The sequence below is a fragment of the Pseudophryne corroboree genome, chromosome 12, assembly GCF_028390025.1.
Source record: "Pseudophryne corroboree isolate aPseCor3 chromosome 12, aPseCor3.hap2, whole genome shotgun sequence".
In the NCBI taxonomy this organism is placed as follows: Eukaryota; Metazoa; Chordata; class Amphibia; order Anura; family Myobatrachidae; genus Pseudophryne; species Pseudophryne corroboree.
Genome location: NC_086455.1, coordinates 38,054,390 through 38,081,675, shown reverse-complemented (window position 1 = coordinate 38,081,675; position 27,286 = coordinate 38,054,390). Strand labels below are relative to the sequence as shown.

Genomic DNA, 27,286 nt, shown 5'->3' with positions numbered 1-27,286 from the left:
TGCTGAGGAAGTCTGCTTCCCAGTTGTCTACTCCCGGAATGAAGACAGCTGTCAGGGCGCTTACATGATTTTCCGCCCAGCGAAGAATCCTGGTGGCTTTTGCCATTGCCACTCTGCTCTTTGTTCCGCCTTGGCGGTTTACATGCGCCACTGCGGTGATGTTGTCTGACTGGATCAGAACCGGTAGGTTGCGAAGCAAATTTTCCGCTTGTCGAAGGGCGTTGTATATGGCCCTCAACTCCAGTATGTTGATGTGAAGACAAGCCTCCTGGCTTGACCAGAGACCCTGGAAGTTTCTTCCCTGTGTGACTGCACCCCAACCTCGGAGGCTCGCGTCCGTGGTTACCAGAACCCAGTCCTGAATGCCGAACCTGCGACCCTCCAGAAGGTGAGCACTTTGCAGCCACCACAGGAGAGATACCCTTGCCCTGGGGGACAGGGTGTTCATCCGATGAATCTGTAGATGTGACCCGGACCACTTGTCCAGAAGGTCCCATTGAAACGTTCTCGCATGGAACCTGCCGAATGGAATGGCCTCGTAAGTCGCCACCATCTTTCCCAGAACTTGAGTGCAGTGATGCACCAACACCCTTGTTGGCTTCAATAGGTCCCTGACACCCTTGTTGGCTTCAATAGGTCCAAAGACATGAGTTCTTGGGCCTTTTCCATCGGTAGATAAACCCTTTTCTGGTCTGTATCCAGAATTATGCCTAGGAAGTGCAAACAAGTCGTTGGAATCAACTGTGACTTCGGGATATTGAGAATCCAGCCGTGCTGTTGCAACACCCTCAGGGAGAGTGATACGCTGTTCAGCAGCTGATCTCTCGATCTCGCTTTTATTAGGAGATCGTCCAAGTACGGGATAATTGTGACACCCTGCTTGCGCAGGAGCACCATCATTTCCGCCATTACCTTGGTGAAAATCCTCGGGGCCGTGGAAAGCCCAAACGGCAACGTCTCAAATTGGTAATGACAATCCTGTACCGCAAACCTCAGGAACGCCTGATGAGGTGGATATATGGGGACATGAAGGTATGCATCCTTTATATCCAGGGACACCATATAATCCCCCCCTTCCAGGCTGGCGATGACCGCTCTGAGCGACTCCATCTTGTACTTGAACCTTTTTAAGTATAGGTTTAAGGATTTTAAATTCAAAATGGGCCTGACCGAACCGTCCGGTTTCGGGACTACAAACAGGGTTGAGTAATACCCCATTCCCTGCTGCAGCAGGGGGACTTTTGACTTGTTGAAGACACAATTTTTAAATAGCCTTGAACACTAACTCCCTCTTTGGGGGAAAAACCGGCGAGGAGGCACCTCTTCGAATTCCAGCTTGTAACCCTGGGAAACAATTTTTATTGCCCAGGGATCCACCTGTGATTGAACCCAGACGTGGCTGAAAAGTCGAAGACGTGCCCCCACTGGGGCGGACTCCCTCAGTGGAGCCCCAGCGTCATGCGGTGGATTTTGTAGAGGCCGGGGAGGACTTCTGCTCCTGGGAACTAGCTGTGGTTGGCAGCTTTTTCCCCTTGCCCTTACCTCTGGCAAGAAAGGAAGATCCCCGCACTCTCTTGGGTTTATGCGACCGAAAGGACTGCATCTGGTAATGTGGCGTTTTCTTAGGCTGTGAGGAAACATAAGGCAAAAAAGTTGATTTACCTGCCGTAGCCGTGGAAACTAGGTCCGTGAGACCGTCCCCAAATAATTCCTCACCCTTGTAAGGCAAAACCTCCATATGCCTCTTCGAGTCGGCATCGCCCGTCCATTGTCGGGTCCATAGGGCTCGCCTAGCCGAAATCGCCATAGCGTTGGCTCTGGAACCCAGTAGGCCAATGTCTCTCTGAGCATCTCTCATATATAGGACCGCATCTTTAATATGACCTAGGGTCAACAAAATGGTTTCCTTATCCAGCGTATCCATTTCAGCCGATAAGGTATCTGTCCACGCCGCTACAAACCCAAACCGACGCTATCGCCGGTCTGATTAAGGTACCAGTATGTGTGTAAATAGACTTCAAGGTAGTCTCCTGCCTGCGATCAGCAGGATCCTTGAGGGTTGCCGTATCTTGAGATGGCAGCGCTACCTTTTTGGATAAACGTGTCAACGCTTTGTCCACCCTTGGGGAGGATTCCCACCGTATTCTGTCCTTAGCCGGGAAAGGATACGCCATAAGAATCCTTTTGGGAATCTACAGTTTTTTATCTGGAGATTACCAAGCCTTTTCAAATAATTCGTTCAGCTCATGAGATGGAGGAAAGGCTACCTCAGGTTTCTTTTCTTTAAACATGTGGACCCTCGTGTCAGGGACAGAGGGTTCATCCGTGATATGCAACACCTCTTTTATAGCAATAATCCTATAATGAATACTTTTAGCCAATTTAGGCTGCATCTTTGCATCATCGTAGTCGACGCTGGAATCAGAATCCGTGTCGGTATCAGTGTCTACTATTTGGGATAGTGGGTGCTTTTGAGACCCAGAAGGTCCCTGTGACATAGTGAAAGGCAGGGCTAAACTTGTACAGTCCCTGGACTCAGCTTTGGCCAACCTTTTATGCAATAAATTCACATTTGCATTTAACACATTCCACATATCCAACCAATCAGGTGTCGGCGTTGCCGAAGGAGACACCACACTCATTTGCTCCACCTCCTCCCTAGAAGAGCCTTCAGCTTCAGACATGCCGACACACGCGTACCGACACACCACACACTCAGGGAATTCTCTATCTGGAGACAGTTCCCCCACAAGGCCCTTTGGAGAGACAGAGAGAGAATATGCCAGCACACACCCAGCGCCAATGACCCAGGGAAATAAATTACCAAGATAGCGCTTTTTAAAAAAAAAATTATATATATATATATATATATATATATATATATATAACTCTGCGCCAAATTATGTGCCCCCCCCCCCCTTCTTTCAAACCCTCTGTCACCGTGTTCAGTAAGGGAGAGTCCGGGGAGCCAGCTTCTCAGCGTGTGCTGTGGAGAAAATGGCGCTGGTGAGTGCGGAGGATCAAGCCCTGCCCCCTCAGCGGCGGGCTTCGGTCCCGCTTGATTGCTTTGAAAAACTGGCGGGTGCTCTCCTATATATTGAGCGAAGCCCATATATATATATATATATATATATATATATATATATATATATATATATATATATATATATATATATATATATATATATATATATATATATATATATATATACACACTAATGCCAGAGAAGAGGCTTAATTGCTGCCCAGGGCGCCCCCCCTGCTCCGTGCTCCCTGCACCCTTACTGTGCCTGCCGTGTATGTGCTGTGTGGGAGCAATGGCGCGCAGCGTTACCGCTGCGCGTTACCACTGCGCGTTACCTCAGTGAAGATCTGAAGTCTTCTGCCGCCTTTGAAGTCTTCTTTCTTCTTATACTCACCCGGCTTCTATTTCCGGCTCTGTGAGGAGGACGGCGGCGCGGCTCTGGGACGAACTGCAAGGAGAGACCTGCGTTCCGACTCCCTCTGGAGCTAATGGTGTCCAGTAGCCTAAGAAGCAGAGCCTAGCATTTAAGTATGTCTGCTTCTCTCTCCTCAGTCCCACGATGCAGGGAGCCTGTTGCCAGCAGGGCTCCCTGAAAATAAAAAAACCTAACAAAATACTTTCTTTCAGTGAACTCAGGAGAGCTCCCCTGTAATGCACCCAGTCTCCTCTGGGCACAGTATCAAAATCCTCTAGGACGTAAGAGGGGGGAAAAAAAGTCAGTGATTTCTCACTGCCGCTCATTTTCTCTTCTTCTGGGTTTAACTATATTTCACCCCCCAATTGAATATGCCACTATGCATCTTTCACGTCAATCTAATTAATTAGGATACACAAGTACTAGCATAGAACTCTGGGGCAGTTCTTATTTGAGAGAGTCACAAGTCTACTGTTGCTAAAGCATCTTCAGAAAATAAAGCTCACCTTTATTAAAGTTTGCTTGTAAGTCAGGAAGGATATTTGTGAGGATGGCATGTTGAGATGTCGAGTCAAACATTCCTTAACTGAACATGTACGATTAGGAAGGAAGCCACCAGTTTCCATAAAGAATAGGTATACATCTCCAACCTATTTTAAAAGTACATTTTTGACATTACATGAACACAAATAAAAGATGTTATTCCGTTACATTTAATATTGCAACAACATCATCATAGTATGACAATGAGCCTAATTCAGTAAGGATCGCTTATGCAACCCTTACTGCAGTTTCCCGATGGTGGGGAAACTGCGCACATGCAGGACATAAAAGGAATGTAAGGTTAATTCACTATGAAATGCACGAGAAGGATATGAAAAAGAAAAGGCAAAACTAATTTATAACTACAATATAACGCAGAGTGATTGATACTAAATGTTCAGCAGTCACATATTGGGATAGGGTAGAGTTATTCTCTGATACATAGGGACACTATTTAAAGAGCTATATATTTTATGATATATATATATATATATATATATATATATATATATATATATATATCTGGAGAGACCAGATGTAATTGTTTACTATTTTTTTTTTTTTTTAATCTCTTAACGAGGATGAAAAAATACGGAAAGGGGAAAAAAATAATACATTTTTTAAAAAAAGAAAAAAAAGGGAAAGGGGGTGTGGGGGGGAGAACAGGTAAGGGGAATAAAGATGTATATAAAGTACAATTGGTAAAAATACACCGCTCAAATTAAGGTCTACCACTGATAACATAAGAGAGGATGCCCAATGGAGCTAAAAAAGGCAAATGTAGGATGCAGGAAAGTATGGGAAATTAGGAGAGAGAAAAATGTCTGGAGAAGAGGAGGAGCGAAGGAGGAATTTTTTGGGGTTTTTTTTTTTTTGGGGGGGGGGGGTTGCTATATATGTGTATCACATTGTATCACATATCGAATGATTATTTATATGGTATAAAGCATGTGAAGGTGTGAATTTGTATCTATATATACAAAGAAAAGTTTAATAAAGAAATTCTCAATTGAAAAAAAACAAAAAAACAGGAAACCCCTAACTTTTATGTTGCTAGCCTGGAAGGGTCGCACCACTCTTCCATCAGTGACAGAACGCTCACCTCCACATTACAAATAGTTGTGGTTTCTGAGGCGAGTTTTGGCTAATTTGCAGCCTAAGGCAGGGTAGGGAAAGATTAATGAGGGTGGGGGCAGCAGTAGGGACAGCGCGTCAGAGCACACAGACACTATCGCGGCATTTCCCCTCACAATTCCGAGACTGCCTACGCATGGAGGAGCTCCTCGGTAGCCGCTGTTAATAAACAGCTGAGTCGCCGGAGGGAGACTGCTCCGATTCAACAACGCAACGTGTGTGGGCGACTGGGACAGCTGCCCCGGTCGCCCCTCCCTTAATTCGGCCCTGAGGTATGGATACACAGACACGAGACATGTACAGAAGTGTCCAATTCTTTGGGAGCAGATCTGACCTTGGGAATTGCGCCACGCTTCTTGCCTGTCCCGGCAAACGGGATACGGTCATTAGGTCGACAGTCATTAGGCCGACCACTGAAGGTGGACATGCATTAGGTCGACATGGTCAATAGGTAGACATAGTCATTAGGTCGACATGTACTAGGTCGACAGGTCAAAAGGTCGACATGAGTTTTTCACATTTTTGGGATTTTTTCATACTTAACAATCCACGTGGACTACGATTGGAACGGTAACCATGTTTTATCATATTAAAACTTCATTTCATAAGCTGGTTCTATGTGATTCTTATCTGAGCTATTTGCCTGAGGATTCAGCTAATTAATGCTACTACAGGTTTTTATTTGTAAGCCTCTCTGTCTGGGCGCGCGCCAGCCCGGACGGAGACGCTCTCCATTCAAGCGAATGGGGAGCATCTCCGTCCGTGCGCACCCGCCCGTCCAGACAGAGACACAGTGACTAGGTGCGCCCAGGTGGGCGTGCCCAGTCACATACGGAGCAAAAATAATGGAGGCTCCATCTGTAGCTTCTGAAAAAACTTCATTCTCAGGTTCAGCCACCACGGATTAGTAAAGGTGTGAGTTACCGGGCAGAGCGTAATAATTTTTAGATAGACCCGTTTTTTTTTGTTTGTTATTTTTTTTTAAATTAACCATGTGTTACACATATGTCACGCAGGCTCAAGAGAGTGCTGCTCGTCACAAGTTAATGAGAGCAGCTAGACATAGACATTTCTTAGAAGAGGATCTGTGACACATTCTTAGCTTGCAATTTCTCTACAATTTTACTGTTGATTATACCTAACCCACCCTCTTCTTTTGCATACTGCTTGGGTACGCTTCGTATCTGCTATGAAGGAAATGTAAAAATGACTACTATTGTTTTTTATTCATTTGAAATACTGTATGCCATGACAGCTGGAGATTCCAACCCGTCTGACTAGTTTAGGTTTTTTTAGGACCGCTTGGCAAGATTCTGAACACCACCAAAAGGAAGAAGACATGTTACCTTCTGGGAGCGAGTCTTTTCCTCTCTCTACTGAGCAGACTATAAACCATTATAAGTATGATGAAGTATTTAGTGGAAAGAAAATTAATTGTAATAATTCTCCAACTCTCTTCACTCATCCTGTATGCGCTATGGGCCCAATTCAATAAGGATTGCAAATTCTGCTAATTAGCAGAATTTGCAATCCTTCTGTTCGCATGCTGGTGGCCGCCCATCACATGCTGACCGCCGCCCCCTTCCCCCTTCAACAAGCAGAAATTGTGATCGCATTGCAATTTCTGTTTGTTAGCAGAAAATAAGATTTTACTTACCGATAAATCTATTTCTCGTAGTCCGTAGTGGATGCTGGGGACTCCGTCAGGACCATGGGGATTAGCGGCTCCGCAGGAGACAGGGCACAAAAATAAAGCTTTAGGATCAGGTGGTGTGCACTGGCTCCTCCCCCTATGACCCTCCTCCAAGCCTCAGTTAGGATACTGTGCCCGGACGACCGTACACAATAAGGAAGGATTTTGAATCCCGGGTAAGACTCATACCAGCCACACCAATCACACCGTACAACTTGTGATCTGAACCCAGTTAACAGTATGATAACGTAGGAGCCTCTGAACAGACGGCTCACAACAATAACAACCCGATTTTTTTGTAACAATAACTATGTACAAGTATTGCAGACAATCCGCACTTGGGATGGGCGCCCAGCATCCACTACGGACTACGAGAAATAGATTTATCGGTAAGTAAAATCTTATTTTCTCTAACGTCCTAGTGGATGCTGGGGACTCCGTCAGGACCATGGGGATTATACCAAAGCTCCCAAACGGGCGGGAGAGTGCGGATGACTCTGCAGCACCGAATGAGAGAACTCCAGGTCCTCTTTAGCCAGAGTATCAAATTTGTAGAATTTTACAAACGTGTTCTCCCCCGACCACGTAGCTGCTCGGCAGAGTTGTAATGCCGAGACCCCTCGGGCAGCCGCCCAGGATAAGCCCACCTTCCTTGTGGAATGGGCCTTGACAGATTTAGGCTGTGGCAGGCCTGCCACAGAATGTGCAAGTTGAATTGTGCTACAAATCCAACGAGCAATCGTCTGCTTAGAAGCAGGAGCACCCAGCTTGTTGGGTGCATACAGTATAAACAGCGAGTCAGATTTTCTGACTCCAGCTGTCCTTGAAATATATATTTTCAATGCCCTGACAACGTCCAGCAACTTGGAATCCTCCAAATCGCTAGTAGCCGCAGGCACCACAATAGGCTGGTTCAGGTGAAACGCTGACACCACCTTAGGCAGAAAATGAGGACGCGTCCGCAGTTCTGCCCTGTCCGAATGGAAAATCAGATATGGGCTTTTATACGATAAAGCCGCCAATTCTGACACTCTCCTGGCTGAAGCCAGGGCCAGTAGCATGGTTACTTTCCATGTAAGATATTTCAAATCCGCCGATTTGAGTGGCTCAAACCAATGGGATTTGAGAAAATCCAAAACTACATTAAGGTCCCACGGAGCCACTGGGGGCACAACCGGGGGCTGTATATGTAGTACTCCTTTTACAAAAGTCTGGACTTCAGGAACTGAAGCCAATTCTTTCTGGAAGAAAATCGACAGGGCCGAAATTTGAACCTTAATGGACCCCAACTTGAGGCCCATAGACAATCCTGTTTGCAGGAAATGTAGGAATCGACCCAATTGAAATTCCTCCGTGGGGGCCTTCCTGGCCTCACACCACGCAACATATTTTCTCCAAATGCGGTGATAATGTTGTGCAGTCACCTCCTTCCTAGCTTTTACCAGTGTAGGAATGACCTCTTCCGGAATGCCTTTTTCCCTTAGAATTCGGCGTTCAACCGCCATGCCGTCAAACGCAGCCGCGGTAAGTCTTGGAATAGACACGGTCCCTGTTGAAGCAGGTCCCGTCTTAGAGGTAGAGGCCACGGATCTTCCGTGAGCATCTCCTGAAGTTCCGGGTACCAAGTTAGTCTTGGCCAATCCGGAGCCACGAGTATCGTTCTTACTCCCCTTTGCCGTATAATTCTCAGTACTTTTGGTATGAGAGGCAGAGGAGGAAACATACACTGACTGGAACACCCACGGCGTTACCAGAGCGTCCACAGCTATTGCCTGAGGGTCTCTTGACCTGGCGCAATACCTGTCCAGTTTTTTGTTGAGGCGAGACGCCATCATGTCCACCTTTGGTTTTTCCCAACGGTTCACAATCATGTGGAAGACTTCTGGATGAAGTCCCCACTCTCCCGGGTGTAGATCGTGTCTGCTGAGGAAGTCTGCTTCCCAATTGTCCACTCCCGGAATGAACACTGCTGACAGTGCTATCACATGATCTTCCGCCCAGCGAAGAATCCTTGCAGCTTCTGCCATTGCTCTCCTGCTTCTTGTGCCGCCCTGTCTGTTTACGTGGGCGACTGCCGTGATGTTGTCCGACTGGATCAACACCGGCTGACCCTGAAGCAGGGGTTTTGCCAGGCTTAGAGCATTGTAAATCGCTCTTAGCTCCAGTATATTTATGTGAAGAGACATCTCCAGGTTTGACCATACTCCCTGGAAGTTTCTTCCCTGTGTGACCGCTCCCCAGCCTCTCAGACTGGCATCCGTGGTCACCAGGACCCAGTCCTGTATGCCGAATCTGCGGCCCTCTAACAGATGAGCACTCTGCAACCACCACAGCAGAGACACCCTTGTCCGTGGCGATAAGGTTATCCGCTGATGCATCTGCAGATGTGATCCGGACCATTTGTCCAGCAGATCCCACTGAAAAGTTCGTGCGTGGAATCTGCCGAATGGAATCGCTTCGTAAGAAGCCACCATCTTTCCCAGGACTCTTGTGCATTGATGCACAGACACTTTCCCTGGTTTTAGGAGGTTCCTGACAAGTTCGGATAACTCCTTGGCTTTCTCCTCCGGAAGAAACACCTTTTTCTGAACCGTGTCCAGAATCATTCCCAGGAACAGCAGACGTGTCGTCGGGGTCAATTGAGATTTTGGAAAATTCAGAATCCACCCGTGCTGTTGCAGCACTATTTGGGTTAGTGCTACTACGTCCCCCAGCTGTTCCCTGGACCTTGCCCTTATCAGGAGATCGTCCAAGTAAGGGATAATTAATACGCCTTTTCTTCGTAGAAGAAACATCATTTCGGCCATTACCTTGGTAAAGACCCGAGGTGCCGTGGACAATCCAAACGGCAGCGTCTGAAACTGATAATGACAGTTTTGCACCACGAACCTGAGGTACCCTTGATGTGAAGGGCAAATTGGGACATGCAGGTAAGCATCCTTGATGTCCAGGGACACCATAAAGTCCCCTTCTTCCAGATTCGCTATCACTGCTCTGAGTGACTCCATCTTGAACTTGAATTTTTGTATGTACAGGTTCAAAGATTTCAGATTTAGAATAGGTCTTACCGAGCCGTCCGGCTTCGGTACCACAAATAGTGTGGAATAATACCCCTTTCCCTGTTGTAGGAGGGGTACCTTGACTATCACCTGCTGAGAATACAGCTTGTGAATGGCTTCCAATACCGTCGCCCTGTCTGAGGGAGACGTTGGCAGAGCAGACTTTAGGAACCGGCGAGGGGGAGACTTCTCGAATTCCAACCTGTAACCCTGAGATATTATCTGCAGGATCCAGGGGTCCACCTGTGAGTGAGCCCACTGTGCGCTGAAATTCTTGAGTACACCCCCCACCGCCCCTGAGTCCGCTTGTAAAGCCCCAACGTCATGCTGAGGGCTTTGCAGAAGCCGGGGGGGGCTTCTGCTCCTGGGAAGAAGCTGCTTGGTGCACTCTCTTACCCTTTCCTTTGCCTCGGGGCAAATATGACTGTCCTTTCGCCCGCTTGTTCCTATAGGAACGAAAGGACTGCGGCTGAAAAGACAGTGTCTTTTTCTGTTGGGAGGGGACCGGAGGTAAAAAGGTGGATTTCCCGGCTGTTGCCGTGGCCACCAAATCCGATAGACCGACCCCAAATAATTCCTCCCCCTTATACGGCAATACTTCCATATGCCGTTTGGAATCCGCATCACCTGACCATTGTCGCGTCCATAAACTTCTTCTGGCAGATATGGACATCGCACTTACTCTCGATGGCAGAGTGCAAATATCCCTCTGTGCATCTCGCATATATAGAAATGCATCCTTTAAATGCTCTATAGTCAGTAAAATACTGTCCCTATCCAGGGTATCAATATTTTCAGTCAGGGAATCCGACCAAACCACCCCAGCACTGCACATCCATGCAGAGGCGATGGCTGGTCGCAGTATAACACCAGTATGAGTGTATATACTTTTCAGGGTAGTTTCCAGCCTCCTATCTGCTGGATCCTTGAGGGCGGCCGTTTCAGGAGACGGTAACGCCACTTGTTTTGATAAGCGTGTGAGCGCCTTATCCACCCTAGGGGGTGTTTCCCAGCGCGCCCTAACCTCTGGCGGGAAAGGATATAATGCCAATAACTTCTTTGAAATTAGCAGTTTTCTATCGGGGTTAACCCACGCTTCATCACACACTTCATTCAATTCGTCTGATTCAGGAAAAACTACAGGTAGTTTTTTCAGACCCCACATAATACCCCTTTTTGTGGTACATGCAGTATCAGAGATATGTAAAGTCTCCTTCATTGCCGTGATCATATAACGTGTGGCCCTACTGGAAAATACGTTTGTTTCTTCACCGTCGACACTAGATTCGGTGTCCGTGTCTGGGTCTGTGTCGACCGACTGAGGTAAAGGGCGTTTTACAGCCCCTGACGGTGTCTGAGACGCCTGTACAGGTACTAACTGGTTTTCCGGCCGTCTCATGTCGTCAACTGATTTTTGTAATGTGCTGACATTATCACGTATTCCATAAATAAAGCCATCCATTCCGGTGTCGACTCCCTAGGGGGTGACATCACCATTACCGGCAATTGCTCCGCCTCCACACCAACATCGTCCTCATACATGTCGACACACACGTACCGACACACAGCAGACACACAGGGAATGCTCTTATCGAAGACAGGACCCCACTAGCCCTTTGGGGAGACAGAGGGAGAGTTTGCCAGCACACACCCAAGCGCTATAAATATATAGGAACAACCCTATAGAAGTGTTGTCTCCCTTATAGCAGCTTAATATATATCAAAAACACCAAAAAAAGTGCCCCCCCCTCTCTTTTTTACCCTGTTTCTGTAGTGCAGTGCAGGGGAGAGTCCTGGGAGCCTTCCTCGCAGCGGAGCTGAGCAGGAAAATGGCGCTGTGTGCTGAGGAGATAGGCCCCGCCCCCTATTTCGGCGGGCTCTTCTCCGGAGTTTGTGAGACCTGGCAGGGGTTAAATACATCCATATAGCCCCAAGGGCTATATGTGATGTATTTTTTAGCCAGAACAAGGTATTCTCATTGCTGCCCAGGGCGCCCCCTGCACCCTCCGTGACCGCTGGTGTGAAGTGTGTGACAACAATGGCGCACAGCTGCAGTGCTGTGCGCTACCTCATGAAGACTGAAAAGTCTTCTGCCGCCGGTTTCTGGACCTCTTCGCTTTTCGGCATCTGCAAGGGGGTCGGCGGCGCGGCTCCGGGACCGGACTCCATGGCTGGGCCTGTGTTCGATCCCTCTGGAGCTAATGGTGTCCAGTAGCCTAAGAAGCCAATCCATCCTGCACGCAGGTGAGGTCACTTCTTCTCCCCTAAGTCCCTCGTTGCAGTGAGCCTGTTGCCAGCAGGACTCACTGAAAATAAAAAACCTAAAAACTTTTTCTAAGCAGCTCTTTAGGAGAGCCACCTAGATTGCACCCTGCTCGGACGGGCACAAAAACCTAACTGAGGCTTGGAGGAGGGTCATAGGGGGAGGAGCCAGTGCACACCACCTGATCCTAAAGCTTTATTTTTGTGCCCTGTCTCCTGCGGAGCCGCTAATCCCCATGGTCCTGACGGAGTCCCCAGCATCCACTAGGACGTTAGAGAAATTAAGGATGCCTACTGCCGGCCCACCGCCATATTTCCGATAACGGCTGCTGCGTGTGAACGCCACACAGCTGCCGCGATCACACCCCCCTACGCGCCACACTGCCCCCCGTTTGCCGGACTCCACCCCCGCAACACTCCATCTCCTCCCTGGAAACAGAGCGTTGACGCCCCCCCTCTGCCTGATTTGACAGGCAGAAGCAATCGCATTTTCTGGAGCCCCTCCGCAGAAAATGCGGAACGGGCGCTGCGCCCGCATCTTTTTCTAATTTTTTGCGGTTGTATCACACACTGCGATCCAACCTGAATTAGGCCCTAAGTATTTATGTAGACATTTAACGACAACTGGTAAATGTACGTAGACTTTCCAGACAGTCATAACCTATTCATTGTATCATCATCTACAGATAGAGTACATTCCAACACCAACAAAAGGCATACATTAATAGATGTGTACACATTTAATTCCTATGCTTGGACGATAAAAGGCTAATCTTAGAACTCGAGGATTTCTAGCAATTATAGTGAGTAAAGAGGGGACAGCTCACAAAAGAAGGGTGGGTCGGGGGTATTTAAGAATATACTGTCAGAAAAAGTACTTCAGTCATCTGGTTTAATATATTTATTCTGGCTATGATTATTCTGTAGGCATACCTGTGTATCAAATACATTGCTAAGGACCACACTATATTGGTGGGACAAGACCTCCCCCAGCCAGCGACAGTCATGAACCACCTAAGAAATATAACCAAAATATGAATTAGTTCTTGTTAATCTACAGTAAACATATATTGTGTCGACACACCGTATTAATGCATAACCCATATTAAAATATAGAACATTTATCTTAAAACATTTTACATTCCCTTTGCTGTGGTGTTCCTAATCCTCTTGGCTTTGGTTTACTTTATCTTAAATCATACTAAATTTTCCAAAAAGTCTATTCCATATGCCTCAGTGTATATAACCATGGGGGAGGTTTATCAAACCTTCTTAAGAGGACAAGTGTAGGTGTTGCAAATAGCAACCAACCAGATTCTCCCTATCATTTTTCAGAATGCACTAGAGAAACTTTAGCTAGATTGTGATTGGTTCCTATGGGCAACACTGCAACTTCTCATTTGTACGCATCTTGTTGCTGGTCACTTGCGGACGGATGGGCATTTCTGGTTAATAACTGGCCATAAGCACATAGAATAAATTAGTCTTGAGCATGTAAAGAGTTAAGGTGGGTACACACTGATAGATATATCTGCAGCTCAATTGATCGGCAGATATATCTATGGACGGATCGGGCAGTGTACTGTGCATACACTCTGCCCGATCCGTCGGGGACTGACGTCATGAACTGGGCGGGCGTGTACACACGCCCGCCCAGTTCAGCTGTCAATCACCGCCGGCTACCACAGCTTGTGTACGGGCGGCCGGCTAGTCGTCCTTACACACACAGCGATGCGCCAATATATCGGTAGATATATTGGCAGTCGGCTGTGCTGCGGGACGCGATATGTCTGTTCACAGACATATCGCCCGTACACACTGGCCGAAAGACCCGCGATATATCGGCCGTTCAATAGAATGGCCGATATATTGGCCAGTGTGTACCTACCTTAAGGAAGAAGACGACCATCCTGCTGCTGGGCAGAGTTCTGAAGATGCTGGTGTCCGTGAGCCCCGGAGGTCAGCAATGCTCTTGTGGAATTGTGCCATCAATATCTCTGGTACCTCCCATCCTTTCCTTTAATAAGTCTATGAGATGTCTTCTCTGATCCATCTTACAAGTGTATTTTTGGGAGAAAGGATTTTACTGCTGCACAGGATTGTGGTGAACAAGTAAACAAAACAAATGGAGTACCAACAATAATTAAGGCATATGGGAATATATTTACCTTTTCAGAATCTGTGTGTTGGTGGAGCTCCCACAGGTCAAAAAGGTCAGACTAATATGTAACAGAATAATGGAGCTGAGCACCTATTTGTGTAACCCAGAGTTTCCAAAACGCCATCATTACAGTCCAGGTTTTCAGGATATTCGTGTTTGAGCACAGGTGACTTAATTAGCACCTCAGTCAATTTGATTTAACCTTCTGACTTAAGCATTGATATCATTAAATTCTGGACTGTAATGGCAAAGCTTGGGAAACTTTGGTGTAACCCCTTCTCTCCACTATTGTGGTCCGTAATTACCTTTGGCCCCCACAACTGAGGACCAGATTTTCTTAGTAGGCGGAAAAGCCAGATTTAAGTTGGCCTCACCGGCCACTCTCATCCTTGTATCAAGCAAGTAAGTTTACATTTGATATCTGGACAGTGCACATTACAGTTGGTGCTTAAGCTGGGTCCATGACGTATTGAGTGTAGTTTCTACGTATGTCCTGCCTTTGTTTACGTGGGGGGTGACTCCGAGGACTCTGGTTTTCTACCCACAATCCAAAACCATGCTGGTGGCTTAATGTTAAATTATGATTTTGTGTGTTAATGCTAAAGACTAAGGGACAAATTCAGAGATGGACGCAGATCACACAGCATCTGTGTCTTTGGACGCCCCTAGGTTATGAAAATATAATAATGCCCAGGAGGCATTTTGTGTAAATAGAAGCATCCTGCCAGCTTCTCTGACCCCGAACACGCAGCTTCAGATCATCTGATAGCCCCCCGTTTTGTAAAACGGTCACCATAGCTGCCACCATCCCCAAACTGCAGCATCATGTCAATCAAGCCGCAGGTTAGGGGACACTGCAACTGCCAGTGCATCCATACATCTGCACACGCGCAGTGCTGAACCCATGCAGACACAGATCAGTGACCATCATAAAGGTACACAACCATCGGGTATGCGTACAACCTAAACTCCAGTGCAGCAGGGACAAACAGTGGTGCCAGCAGCCATCTCATGGTGTTAGCAATCTGAAGCAGAGCTATAATGAAAGCAGGACCAACACAACGCTGAGGCTTGGGCCTACCCATGAACCATGCTCTCCATTGTGAGAGCAAAGTACAGTTATGGATCCTAGCAGCACAGAAAGCTGGTCCCAAGTTAGAGGTCACCATAATTCCCTACAGATTCCAGCGGTAACTTCTGGATCACTTCCATGGTATCCTTTACATAAGGTTTCAGCTTTTTCACTTCTGGCTGTAGGAAATGGTCCAGAAAATGCGACAGGTTAGAGGTTAAAGAGTCTGTGCCCGATATAATTGGATGACCGGGGGGATTGTGTATGTTTTTATGGACTTTAGGTAAAATATACATCATTGGTAATACTGGATTCTCTTTAATTATATATTTGGCTTCTTGTTCTGTGATTGTTCCATTTTCTTGTGATCTTGAAATGAATACCATATTTTTCGGACCATAAGACGCACTTTTTCTCCCCAAAAATGTGGGGGGGAAGTATGTGCGTCTTATGGAGCGAATAAGACATGTGGAGAGCCATCGCAGATGGAGTGTGCGGGTAGCGGCGGGTCCTGGATGCTGCTGCTGCGCTGTCATCTCAGAGCCCAGCAGCAGAGCCGGCATCATGTTTCCTGATCGTTCAATTGTCTTAAAACCTCATTGTTGTATTTAGTGGTGTCCATTACAACCACTCCTCCCCCCTTATCAGCTGGTTTAATGGTGATATCTGAATTCTTTTCCAATTTTTCTAATGCTAATTTCTCTCTTGATGTTAAGTTCGGTTTCTTATCCACCCGGTGAGACAATTTTTCTAGATCTGCACATACCATTTTATTGAAACGTTCTACCAGACATCCTCTGCTAAAAATGGGATTAAATGTGGATTTGGGTTTGAAAAGATTAGGTTTATTGCTAGTGTCTACCTTCTGACCCACAAAATACTTTTTGAGAGACAGATTCCGTACATATTTTTGGATATCGATGTATGTCTCAAATTTAGTTTACTCTTTGGGGCGAATTTTAGTCCTTTTTTTAGGACTGACGTCTCATCTGTACTAAGTGGATATTCACTTAAGTTGAATATTTTAATGTCTGGATTGTCTCCTAGTGTATTTTCTACCACCCCCTTTAAATGTTCTTTGGCTTTTCTTTTCTTTCCTCCTTTCACTCTTTTGCCTCTGCTGTCTGTCTGCTGGTAACAGCGGACGTCAGTTCATTATATACTATCATACAACATGAAAGGGGAATTGAAGCGGTAGAATTTTTCCTCCGGAAAAGTGGAATGGAAGAAAATAAAATAAAGTTTGTCAAAGAAGGCATATCATTCATATTGAACAATAACTTTTTTTGGTTTAACAGGAAATTCTATAATCAAACACGTGGGACCGCTATGGGTACACGTTTCACCCCTCATAAGCAAATCTGTTTATGGGATGGTGGGAGTAGATGGAAATATGGAGAGCAGACAATATTTACAGTGGTAATATAACTTGGATCAGATTTATAGACAACATATTTTTTGTATGGAAAGGGGATCGGTTATTATTGGATACTTTCTGCAGTGAATTAAATGAAAACCAGCTAAACATTAAATACATTTTTAAAATTGATGTACAAGAGGTTGATTTCCTAGATTTAGTTATATAAACTCCTACATACATACATACATACATACATACAAGTAGCCATCATCATCCGAGATGGTTACATAATGTCCCAAAGGGTCAAATACAACGGATAAGATGTAATTGCACAGACGATAACATCTTTAAAGTACAAGCAGGAGAATTAAAAAATAAATTTGTTAGCAAAGGCTATGCAGAATCCCAGATTGACTTGGTCATTACAGAAATAGGTGCATCCAAACAAGAAGATCTAATCGTATATAAGGATAATAAGAAAATGAACGGTAAGAAAACCAGTGTTACCCTTTATCGCTACATTTAACAATGCATATAAATCAGTTAAGAAGATAATCTCCAAACATTGGCCCTTGTTACTTCAGGATCCAATATTAAAAAACATAATTCCGGAGAGACCGCAATTTACATATAGGAAGGCAGCCAATATAAAAAATAAAATAGTAAGGAGCACTGTACCAGAAAAACGAACAGGTCGAATCAAAACAGTTGGTTTCCACAGATGTGGTACATACATAATTTGTAGAACACACACAAAACAAGCTACAAAAATTGAAACCGTAGAATTCAGTCAAAAAAATGAATATAAAATAACGAGTTTCATTACATGCATGAGCAAAAACTGTATCTATTTGATACAATGTGAATGCGGTTTAGAATACATCGGGCGAACATCAAGGATGCTGAAAGAAAGATGGTGGGAGCATCTTCGTAACATTACAAAAGGTTTCTAAAACCATTCAGTATCAAAGCATTTTAAAGACAAACATGAATGCAGTACAAAGGGAACTAGGAAAATTGTAGGAAGTAAAAAGATCAAGGGTAACTGGAGAGTGAAGGGAACCGAGTCTACTTTAGCAAGAGCAGAGATTAAACTAATTTATGACATGCAAACACTTGAACCTAGGGGTTTGAATAGTGAATTTGAATTAAAAGTGGTTTTTGTGATGAGTTTGTAAAGTCTGGGGGGATTCACTGTACACACACGGTGCCGCGTGTTACAAATGTGTCTCTTTTCCCATACCCTAGGTTCATTGATTATTAGAATGTATACATGGTTCATGTCACTTAAGTATCAAAATGTTACAAAATTGCATCCAGGACAGTAATGCATCTCTCTGTAATTGCAATCCTATGAGGTATATCATAAATCAATGTAAACGAACACTTCAAAATATATATATATATATATATATATATATATATATATAATGGAATGAACGAGGCGGCACTCAGAGACTTTCAATTCAAACGTGTAGTTAGTGCAAAACGTGCAAGAAAGGTCACATCAACGTTTCGGGGACCTGGTCCCCTTCTTCAGGATAACAACAGTGCAAAAACAACAGTGTTTATATAAGGTAAAAGACACTTACCCCCCTGACCCCATTCGGTCACATGCTGTAACGCTGACCGGCGGTCAGCGTTACAGCATGTGACCGAATGGGGTCAGGGGGGTAAGTGTCTTTTACCTTATATAAACACTGTTGTTTTTGCACTGTTGTTATCCTGAAGAAGGGGACCAGGTCCCCGAAACGTTGATGTGACCTTTCTTGCACGTTTTGCACTAACTACACGTTTGAATTGAAAGTCTCTGAGTGCCGCCTCGTTCATTCCATTACATACCACCGGTCCCCGGTTGGGGAGGGCACCAGAGCAGGTCGAGTCCAGCTTTGGACTCTGTGGAGTGCCGGAGCAGCCATACTTTTTATATATATATATATATATATATATATATATATATATATATATATATATATATATATATATATATATATATACACCGTATATATATATATATATATATATATATATATATATACCGTATATACACTCGATTATAAGCCGACTTTTTCAGCACGTTTTTCTGTGCTGAAAAAGCCACCTCGGCTTATAATCGAGTCAGCGTTGAGGGACACGAAGAGCGCAGCGCGCGGCTCTCCTGTGTCCCTCCTGCATCTCCGGCAGCAGCGGCGTCTGAGTGTTAAAGGAAGTGCACGAACCGGCACTTCCTTTAACACACGCCGCTGCCGCCCGAGATGCAGGAGGGACACAGGAGAGCCGCGCGCTGCGCTCTCCGTGTCCCTCATTTAGAAGACAGCGCGGGAGCGACGGAGGGTAAGTATCTAGCACTGTGGGGCATATCAGGCAGAGGGGGGCATATCAGGCAGAGGGGGGCATATCAGGCACTGTGGGTCATATCAGGCAGAGGGGGGCATATCAGGCACTGTGGGGCATATCAGGCACTGTGGAGCATATCAGGCAGAGGGGGGCATATCAGGCACTGTGGGGCATATCAGGCAGAGGGGGGCATATCAGGCAGAGGGGGGCATATCAGGCACTGTGGAGCATATCAGGCACTGTGGAGCATATCAGGCAGAGGGGGGCATATCAGGCACTGTGGAGCATATCAGGCAGAGGGGGGCATATCAGGCACTGTGGGGCATATCAGGCAGAGGGGGGCATATCTGGCACTGTGGGGCATATCTGGCACTGTGGGGCATATCAGGCACATCTGGCACCGTGGGGCACATCTGGCACTGTGGGGCACATCTGGCACTGTGGGGCATATCAGGCACTGTGGGGCATATCAGGCACTGTGGGGCATAATAGGCACATCTGGCACTGTGGAGCACATCTGGCACTGTGGGGCATATCTGGCACTGTGGGGCATATCAGGCACTGTGGGGCATATCAGGCACATCTGGCACTGTGGGGGCATATCTGGCAGTATGAGGGCATATCTGGCACTGAGGGCTGTGTACGGCTAGAGCTGCATTTCCCACCCTAGGCTTATACTCGAGTGAATAAGTTTTCCCAGGTTTTTGGGGTAAAATTAGGTGCCTCGGCTTATATACGGGTCGACTTATACTCGAGTATATACGTTATATATATATATATATATATATATATATATAAACACGGGTGTTGTATATATGTTTGTCTAATTTTAAAAGACTTTGAGGGCTCTGCTGGGAAATAAAGAGTATATTGAACCCCAGTGGACCGCAAATGTGCTCCATGGCTGAGGTCATGTGACTGGAGATCGAGAGGGGTAGTGTGATGGCGCTGCGGAACTGGGAAGTCCAGCGGCGGGTCCGGGTGGAACGCGGCTGCGTTCCATACTGCACAACAGGAGGTCACGTGATCCCGGATATCCGGATGTTAGAGGTGGAACCCAGATGCGTTCCACATCGACGGTAGATCGCGCGGAGGTCCGGGACACTCATATATTGTGTAGTGATGAGGGGTGTTGCTTGGAAGAAGCAGGCACAAGTTTATGTAACCGAAAGTACTAAAAAATGACTTCCGGGGGAAATGGATATGAATGGAATAATAAAAAAACCCTTATAACTGCACATTCAGAGAGATGTTTCAGTGTTCACAGGGATCAGACAGTCACAGTGTGGTATAATGTTAAAATAGTCTATGAATTAAGTTGTTTTGATGATTTTTAATGTATCAATTGACACAGTACCTCCCACTTGTTTATGATTGGTTAGAAGTAGTATAAATAGAGAAGGCTTAACAACCACCATTACACCTTGAAAAAGACTGACTGATGAAACGCGTAGGTGGATACAGGCAGAGACTGACACAGTGTGGATCCTTAAAGGGCTGGACATCTGGACCGTGGAGGAGTTATACCTGGGACTAACCCTTTCAGGTAAAACATATGCCTTGTACAGGCCCACTCTGGTACGCAGTCACTCTGTATGGTGGTGGAGAAATCATTTTATATCATTTTATGAACTTCATGGTTTTATAATAAACGTATAAAAACTGTTTTACGCTATGAAAGGTGCATCTTTCTAATTTTGTTTGAGGTATCTGAAGAAAACGGATACAAAAGAAGATATACAAGCGTGACACAGTGAACATAATATAAACCTTTACAAATTGGATGGACATTATAATTGGCGATATATACCCTAATTGGGGAGCGTAATTTACTACTTTTCTTTTATACATGCATGTTTAAGGTTTGTGGTGACCTGGTGAACAGCTGCACCCCTTCAGTCTTAGCGCAGATAATATACTTTTTGTTCGATAACAATACAAGACTGCCCTATTGCATTTGAGAGGAGACACAGGAGAGAGGACACCAGCGCACCCAACGCTGCACCGCCCCAGTGAGGCTGTCAGTGTTTCACATATACATATAAACAGTGAGACTGTCTAATGAAAAATCCCTCAAAGGAATGATATTTGTGCACAATATAGCGGCTTTACCCCTCTACACCCGGTACCAGTGATCCAGCGTGTGACCGTTATTGAGGAGCCATATGAGGCTGCTGCTGCTTATGCAGAGGAAGGCGCCAAAATGCCGCTGAGCCCACTCTGATGTAGCCCCGCCCCCCGTAATGGCGCCAGAGCTACTGTGTAATATTTATACTGGCCATCTCTCCCTATGTGTTTGTAGCCTCACATAAATGCTTGGTACAAGAATATGTAGCCAGTCTCACGCAGGGGCTACAGCGGGTCCCCCCAGGAGGGACCCGTATGCCACACCCGCGCTTTTGATGCACAGCGAACCAGGGGACCCCCCTAGCGGGGTCCCCAGTGTGTACTCACCACCGGTGATCATCTTCAGGTAGGGGTGTGCGGCATGCTGCGGCTGCGACAGCCAAGGCACCATGCCCTGCTGAACTAATAGCCCCTCAGGACAGTGGTCCTGCAGCGGGGAAGCGGCTCTGCACCTCAAGAGGCCGGTGACCGCCCCGTCCCCCCACGAACCCCCAAGGGCCAGGTATGCTGTTGCCCAAACAGCATACCAAAATAAATAAATGTTACAAAGAAATTGAAGAAAAAACTCTGGAGCTCAGAGTTGTGCATCCTCTACTGAGGGCACTTTTTTCTAAACTGACCTGCGGGAGGAGGCATAGAGGGGAGGAGCCAGCACACCCAGTTGAAGAAATTTAAAGTGCACAGGCTCCTTTGGACCAGTCTATACCCATTGTACTAAATCTGTCCCCAATATCCCTTATGGATGCTAGAGAAATATTGGCTGCTTTATTTTTACACTGCAATTTAGATTTCAGTTTGAACACACCCCACCCAAATCTAACTCTCTCTGCACATGTTACATCTTCCACACCTGCACTGCACATGGTTTTGGCCATTAGAGAAAAAGTTTGCTGCTGCGATCCGGTCTAAATTAGGCCCAATGTCAGAATGATACCTGGGGGTGTCAGTATTTCTTTCGTATTTACAGATTCAAGAAGACTGAAATAGTAACATTGGTTTCAAATCAGAACATGCTATTATCTTGCATTGGCACCTTTCATTTCAAAACGAGCTAAAGTACTTTTTGAAAAGATTTCAAATCCATGTTCCAGCTAAATAACCGTTGTCTTATTACCTTTAGAATGCTTTTGTCTTCGAGCACCATTTGAAGCCCATTTCGGAAAACTCCTGGCCCCAAGAGAAGGATGTCAAAAAGATAAACACATGTTTTCGTTGCCACCTGTTATAGAAGCAAATTCAAAATAAACCAATAAGCAAATAAAATGTCAATTTTATACTTTACAAAAGACCTTCTCCTGTAAGGTCCTTGGAAGGTGGAGGAGAACTGGCCCTGTCACAAGAAGGAAGAATAGCATTTTTTGTTTTTTTTGTAGATGTGGTTGGAGTTGTTTCCTTATAAGCAAATGTCCACCAATTAACTGGACAAGCCAATCTTATAAGAAACTACAAAAAAGCTTTTTCCTCGCTCACCGTACCTTGAACACCAAAACACAAAAAAATAACCCAAAGTCATATCTGTGGGAGTTCAGTAGAGGCTATTCATTACATACTTTGAGAGAGCTAGTAGAATAAAAAATGGGGATAAGAAAAACTAAGGAATCCCTATAAGTGTATGTCATACCTCCCAGAGTCTGGAAGATAGAACAGCGTTTGGTTGCATTATACAGAGATGGCTTGTGCCTATTCTCCCAGTGGAATCCACTGGTGCCCTGTGCCTCAATGCATGAACAGAGAAACAATCTTATGACCTTTACACTGAAATAACTAGTATTACTGATCAAATATGGCCATAACATATGAGGTCTACGAGAAATGTCTATTCTCATACTGCATTTTACTGTTCTTGTTAATAAAGCACAGACGTATTACACAGTGCTGCACACCGAGGGGAACATTATACAAACCAATGGGATGTAGTTATCATTCCGGCGGTCTGGATCCCGGTGGTCAGCATTCCGACGCCGGCATCCCGACTGACAGAATGTTGGCAGGGGGCCCAAGGGCTATTTCCACTCGTGGTTGTCCACAACACCCATAGGGGGTATTCAATTGTTTGAAAAGTCAGTTGGGAGTCTGTTTTTTCTTATCTAATAGACAGGAAAAACCAGACACCCAACCGACTTTTCAAACAATTGAATTCCACCCATAGAGTGGTATTAGAACCTGTGGCATGCGCGAGTCACCAAGCCCGTAAGGGGCTTCATTGCGCTCGCCCCCATTCTGGCAGTCGTGATACTGGCGTCTGTAAACTGGGCACCAGGATCCCGGCCGCCGGTCACACAACCCAAACCAATGACACAATAACATGAAAAAAAAGGTAACGATGGCCATGTCCATATTTTTCAATATAAACCGTGTACTGCCGTGACCGATCTATAATTATTGGTCTTTCGGATATGCAAAATCGTCCAGCAAGTCCGATGAATCCGGTCATATGTCGTCTGCATCTGGCGGAGTATGCACTGCAGCGGCCAACCTCCCGACATTTACTCTGTTCCTTTATAGATAAGGAACACGGGGGGTCATTCCGAGTTGGTCGCTAGCTGCATTTGTTCGCAGCGATGAGGCAAAAAAACGGGACTGTGGTGCAATGCGCACGCGCGACGTACTATTACAATGAACGATGTCATTTCACACAGGGTCTAGCGAAGCCTTTCAGTCGCACTGCTGACCACAGAGTGATTGACATGAAGTGGGCGTTTCTGGGTGTCAACTGACCGTTTTCAGGGAGTGTTCGAAAAAACGCAGGCGTGCCAGGAAAAACGCAGGCGTGGCTGGGCGTGTTCGTGACATCAAAACAGGAAGTGAACAGTCTGAAGTGATCGCAAGCGCGGAGTAGGTTTTGAGCTACTCTAAAACTGCACAAAAAAAAAAACTTTGTAGCCGCTCTGCGATCCTTTCGTTCGCACTTCTGCTAAGCTAAAATACACTCCCAGTGGGAGGCGGCATAGTGTTTGCACGACTGCTAAAAACTGCTAGCGAGCGATCAACTCGGAATGACCACCACAGTTCTCCTATACTGGACGCAGGTATCTCACATTGTACAGATACCATATATGACGGGTTTCAGATTGTCTGACAAAATGCCTGTTGGTCTGACAGACATTTCCTCTCACAGTGTGTGCCCAACTTTAATTCAAAGAGACAATTGTATTGATTAATGACAAAACAATCCTTTATAGTATAGAATCTCAAACTCTGTCCTCAGGGCCCCAAACAGTCATCGTTTTCCAGGTCACATAGCTGGTGCACAGATACATTCATTACCCACTGACACATTTTTAAAGGTAATTATTCACTTGTTATTCTGTGAGGAGACCTGGAAAACATGCACTGTCTGGGTCCAGAGGACAGAGTTTGAGAACTTGTGCAGTAGAGCAAGTCTTCTAAACACCAGTCCTCAAGTATCACCAACAGGTCATGTTTTGTGGAGGTCTTAAATTATACACAGGTGCGTTAAGCTACACACTGGCAGATATTTTGGTCGGCCTGACAATTGAGCGAATTATTCGCCTAGAGGGGGAGGGGGTCCCGATATCTGTTCTACACACTTTATTTTTTTCTTTGAAAATTCAGACAATTTTTCCTGAAATCTTGAGAAATCGGGCGATGGAAAAAGAAACCGATCCTTCGTACACACTATACAATAAATATGCCCGATATACCAATTACTGGCAAATTGGTCCAATAATCGTATAGTGTGTACCTAGCATTACTCTATGTTGCTGGGTCAGTAATTATCCCGCCTGCTTTCACAGACAGAAAACCTCACAACATGACCTGTTAGGAAGACTTGAGCGTTTAGGTTGAGAACCAGTGGTTTATAGGCCCCTGCAAACAGTCTATTTATCAGCCATATTTAATCAGCCCCTCAGTGTCTAACCTGCAGCCAGCACAACTTCCCATGGCGATACAAGTTCAGCCCAACAGCCCCTAAGCTCAGGACTTTCTGGCTCTGTAGATGTCGAATCTAATAAGTGAAAAATAAAACAGAGCTAACCGTTAAAGAGTGTACAGTTATTAATATCCTATCATTTATATAGCCCAAGATTGTGAAGCTCCATAATAATAATAATTAATTATTATTATTATTATTATTATTATTTATTAACAGTTTCTTATATAGCGCAGCAAATTCCGTTGCGCTTTATAATTGGAAATAACAATGATATAACAAAACTGGGTGATAACAAACAGTCATGGAGGTAGGAAGGCCCTGCTCACACGCTTACAATCTATAGGGAAATAGGCATGTATACACAAGGATAGGTGCCATCTATTGCATAGTTGTCCGCTAGATTGCAAAGGTTCTTGGTGGGCTGTATGATATGGTCATACAGCAATGATGAACCGGGGTCGAGAGGAAGGGAAAGTGAAGAATGAGAAGACATGTGAGGATATGTGTGGACTGTGCAGAGTGGATGCAATTTGATAGGAAGGTTTATGAAAGTTATGTGGGCGGTTCTGGAATTTGATACGCTTGCCTGAAGAGGCGAGTTTTCAGGGAATGCATGAAGGTTTGGAGACTAGAGGAGAGTCTTATTGTGCGTGGTAGGGCATTCCACAGAGTGGGTGCAGCCCGATGAAAGTCCTGCAATCGTGAGTGGGTGCGAGTAATGAGTGTATGAGAGACGCAGGTCTTGTGAAGAGGTCGGGTTGGGAGATATTTTGAGAGAAGCGAAGTGATGTACGTTGGTGTAGTTTGGTTAATGGCCTAGTGTGCGAGTAAAAGTATTTTATATTGAATACAGGTAACCAATGGAGGGACTGACAGAGTGGATCTGCAGACGATGAACGTCTAGCGAGGAAGATTAGCCTCGCAGCTGCATTCTGAATGGACTGTAGTGGTGAGAGTCTTGTTTTGGGAAGGCCAGTTAGGAGACTATTGCAATAATCAATGCGGAAGATAATGAGAGCGTGGATTATGCAAATAAATGAGAGGTCAGATTCTGGTAGAACTGAAAGCGAATGAATGAAATCACATTTAAAAAGGTACAATAATAATTATAATTTTTTTTAAATGCATTTGCATTTTGCCTTTACACCCAGTCAATGCACACTGCAAAATGCCTGCATGACCTTTCCAGCACACTTGAAGATGAACTATAAACCCCAGCTTTTGGGAAATAATTCTACACACGTAAAAGGTTGAAGGAAAAAAAAAAAAAAAAATCTACTTTTCATGCCAATAAAATATGTTCACTGTATTGTTTGGCAGTCATTATGATGCTCTCTGTATTTGAGTGGTATTAAATACTGTGGCAGTATCACCAAGGAAGGCATTGGTGAATAGGCTATTCAGTGTGTGGCTGGAGGGATCCGCCCACATAAGAACAAAAAAGAGGCGTGTCCACACCTAGATGATGCCCTTTGCAAAGAGCCCAGGTGAGGCTGGAGAAGTCCCGTTCAGAACTGCAGTGAGAGTCCATTGCCTGGAGGCTAGAAAGCCAGCACGCAGGGAGAACCCTAAAACTATAAAGACTGAGTTACCTGCAAAGAAGCAGGTCAGATTGTGGGACTCTGGGACTGGACTTATGTTGCTTGGAACAGGGCCGGCGACAGGGGGGTCAAAGGGGACACCTGTACCTGACCGAAGGATTAGAGGGGCCCGAAGGATATGCCACTTGTGAGCCTTCTTTCCTAAATAGGGCAGCGAGCTGAAGGAGGTGTGGGCACAGGAACCTCTCGCACACAGTGACTGGGTGGCGACGGTGTGCCCCCGCTCTTCCGGATCCAGCTCTTTTGCAGGCAGTTACGGGACATGGCAGCAGCTCCACTGACCAGGATTCCCGTGCCCTGCGCAGGCCTCTTCTGGTGGGGTGTCAGGGCCGCATGGTTCCTGCTGTGCGGTGTACGATCTGTATACTGGGGAGCAGGTCCTGCAACAGAAATCTTGGGGCCCGGTATAGGTATATCTCTGGGAAGATTTCTGTTGCTGGCCTTGGCTTGGAAGAAGCCAGGCCAGTGAGACTGAGTAGCTGTGGCAGCCAAGCCAGGCTAGAGCCTGTGATATATTTGGAGAGCCTTTGTTCGAAGGTTAGCTGCTCGAGTATAGTCAGGGGCGAAGCAGTGAGTCAGTGCCCTGAATGGGGCTAGGT

The 27,286-nt window shown here is 45.7% G+C and overlaps 1 protein-coding gene across 2 annotated transcripts in view; it reads right to left on the bottom strand.

The window, feature by feature from the left end:
* The window catches only part of EXD1 (exonuclease 3'-5' domain containing 1), a 97,767-nt gene that overhangs the window by 20,118 nt on the left and 50,363 nt on the right, over positions 1 to 27,286 (bottom strand). For both annotated transcript variants that reach the window (XM_063947353.1, XM_063947352.1), the window contains 4 exons: positions 25,072 to 25,158; positions 22,303 to 22,407; positions 13,065 to 13,145; positions 3,947 to 4,090 (listed from right to left, as the gene is read on the bottom strand). In XM_063947353.1, the coding sequence (XP_063803423.1) occupies positions 3,947 to 4,090; positions 13,065 to 13,145; positions 22,303 to 22,407; positions 25,072 to 25,158 (417 nt within the window). The remainder of the gene's footprint in view (positions 1 to 3,946; positions 4,091 to 13,064; positions 13,146 to 22,302; positions 22,408 to 25,071; positions 25,159 to 27,286) is intronic.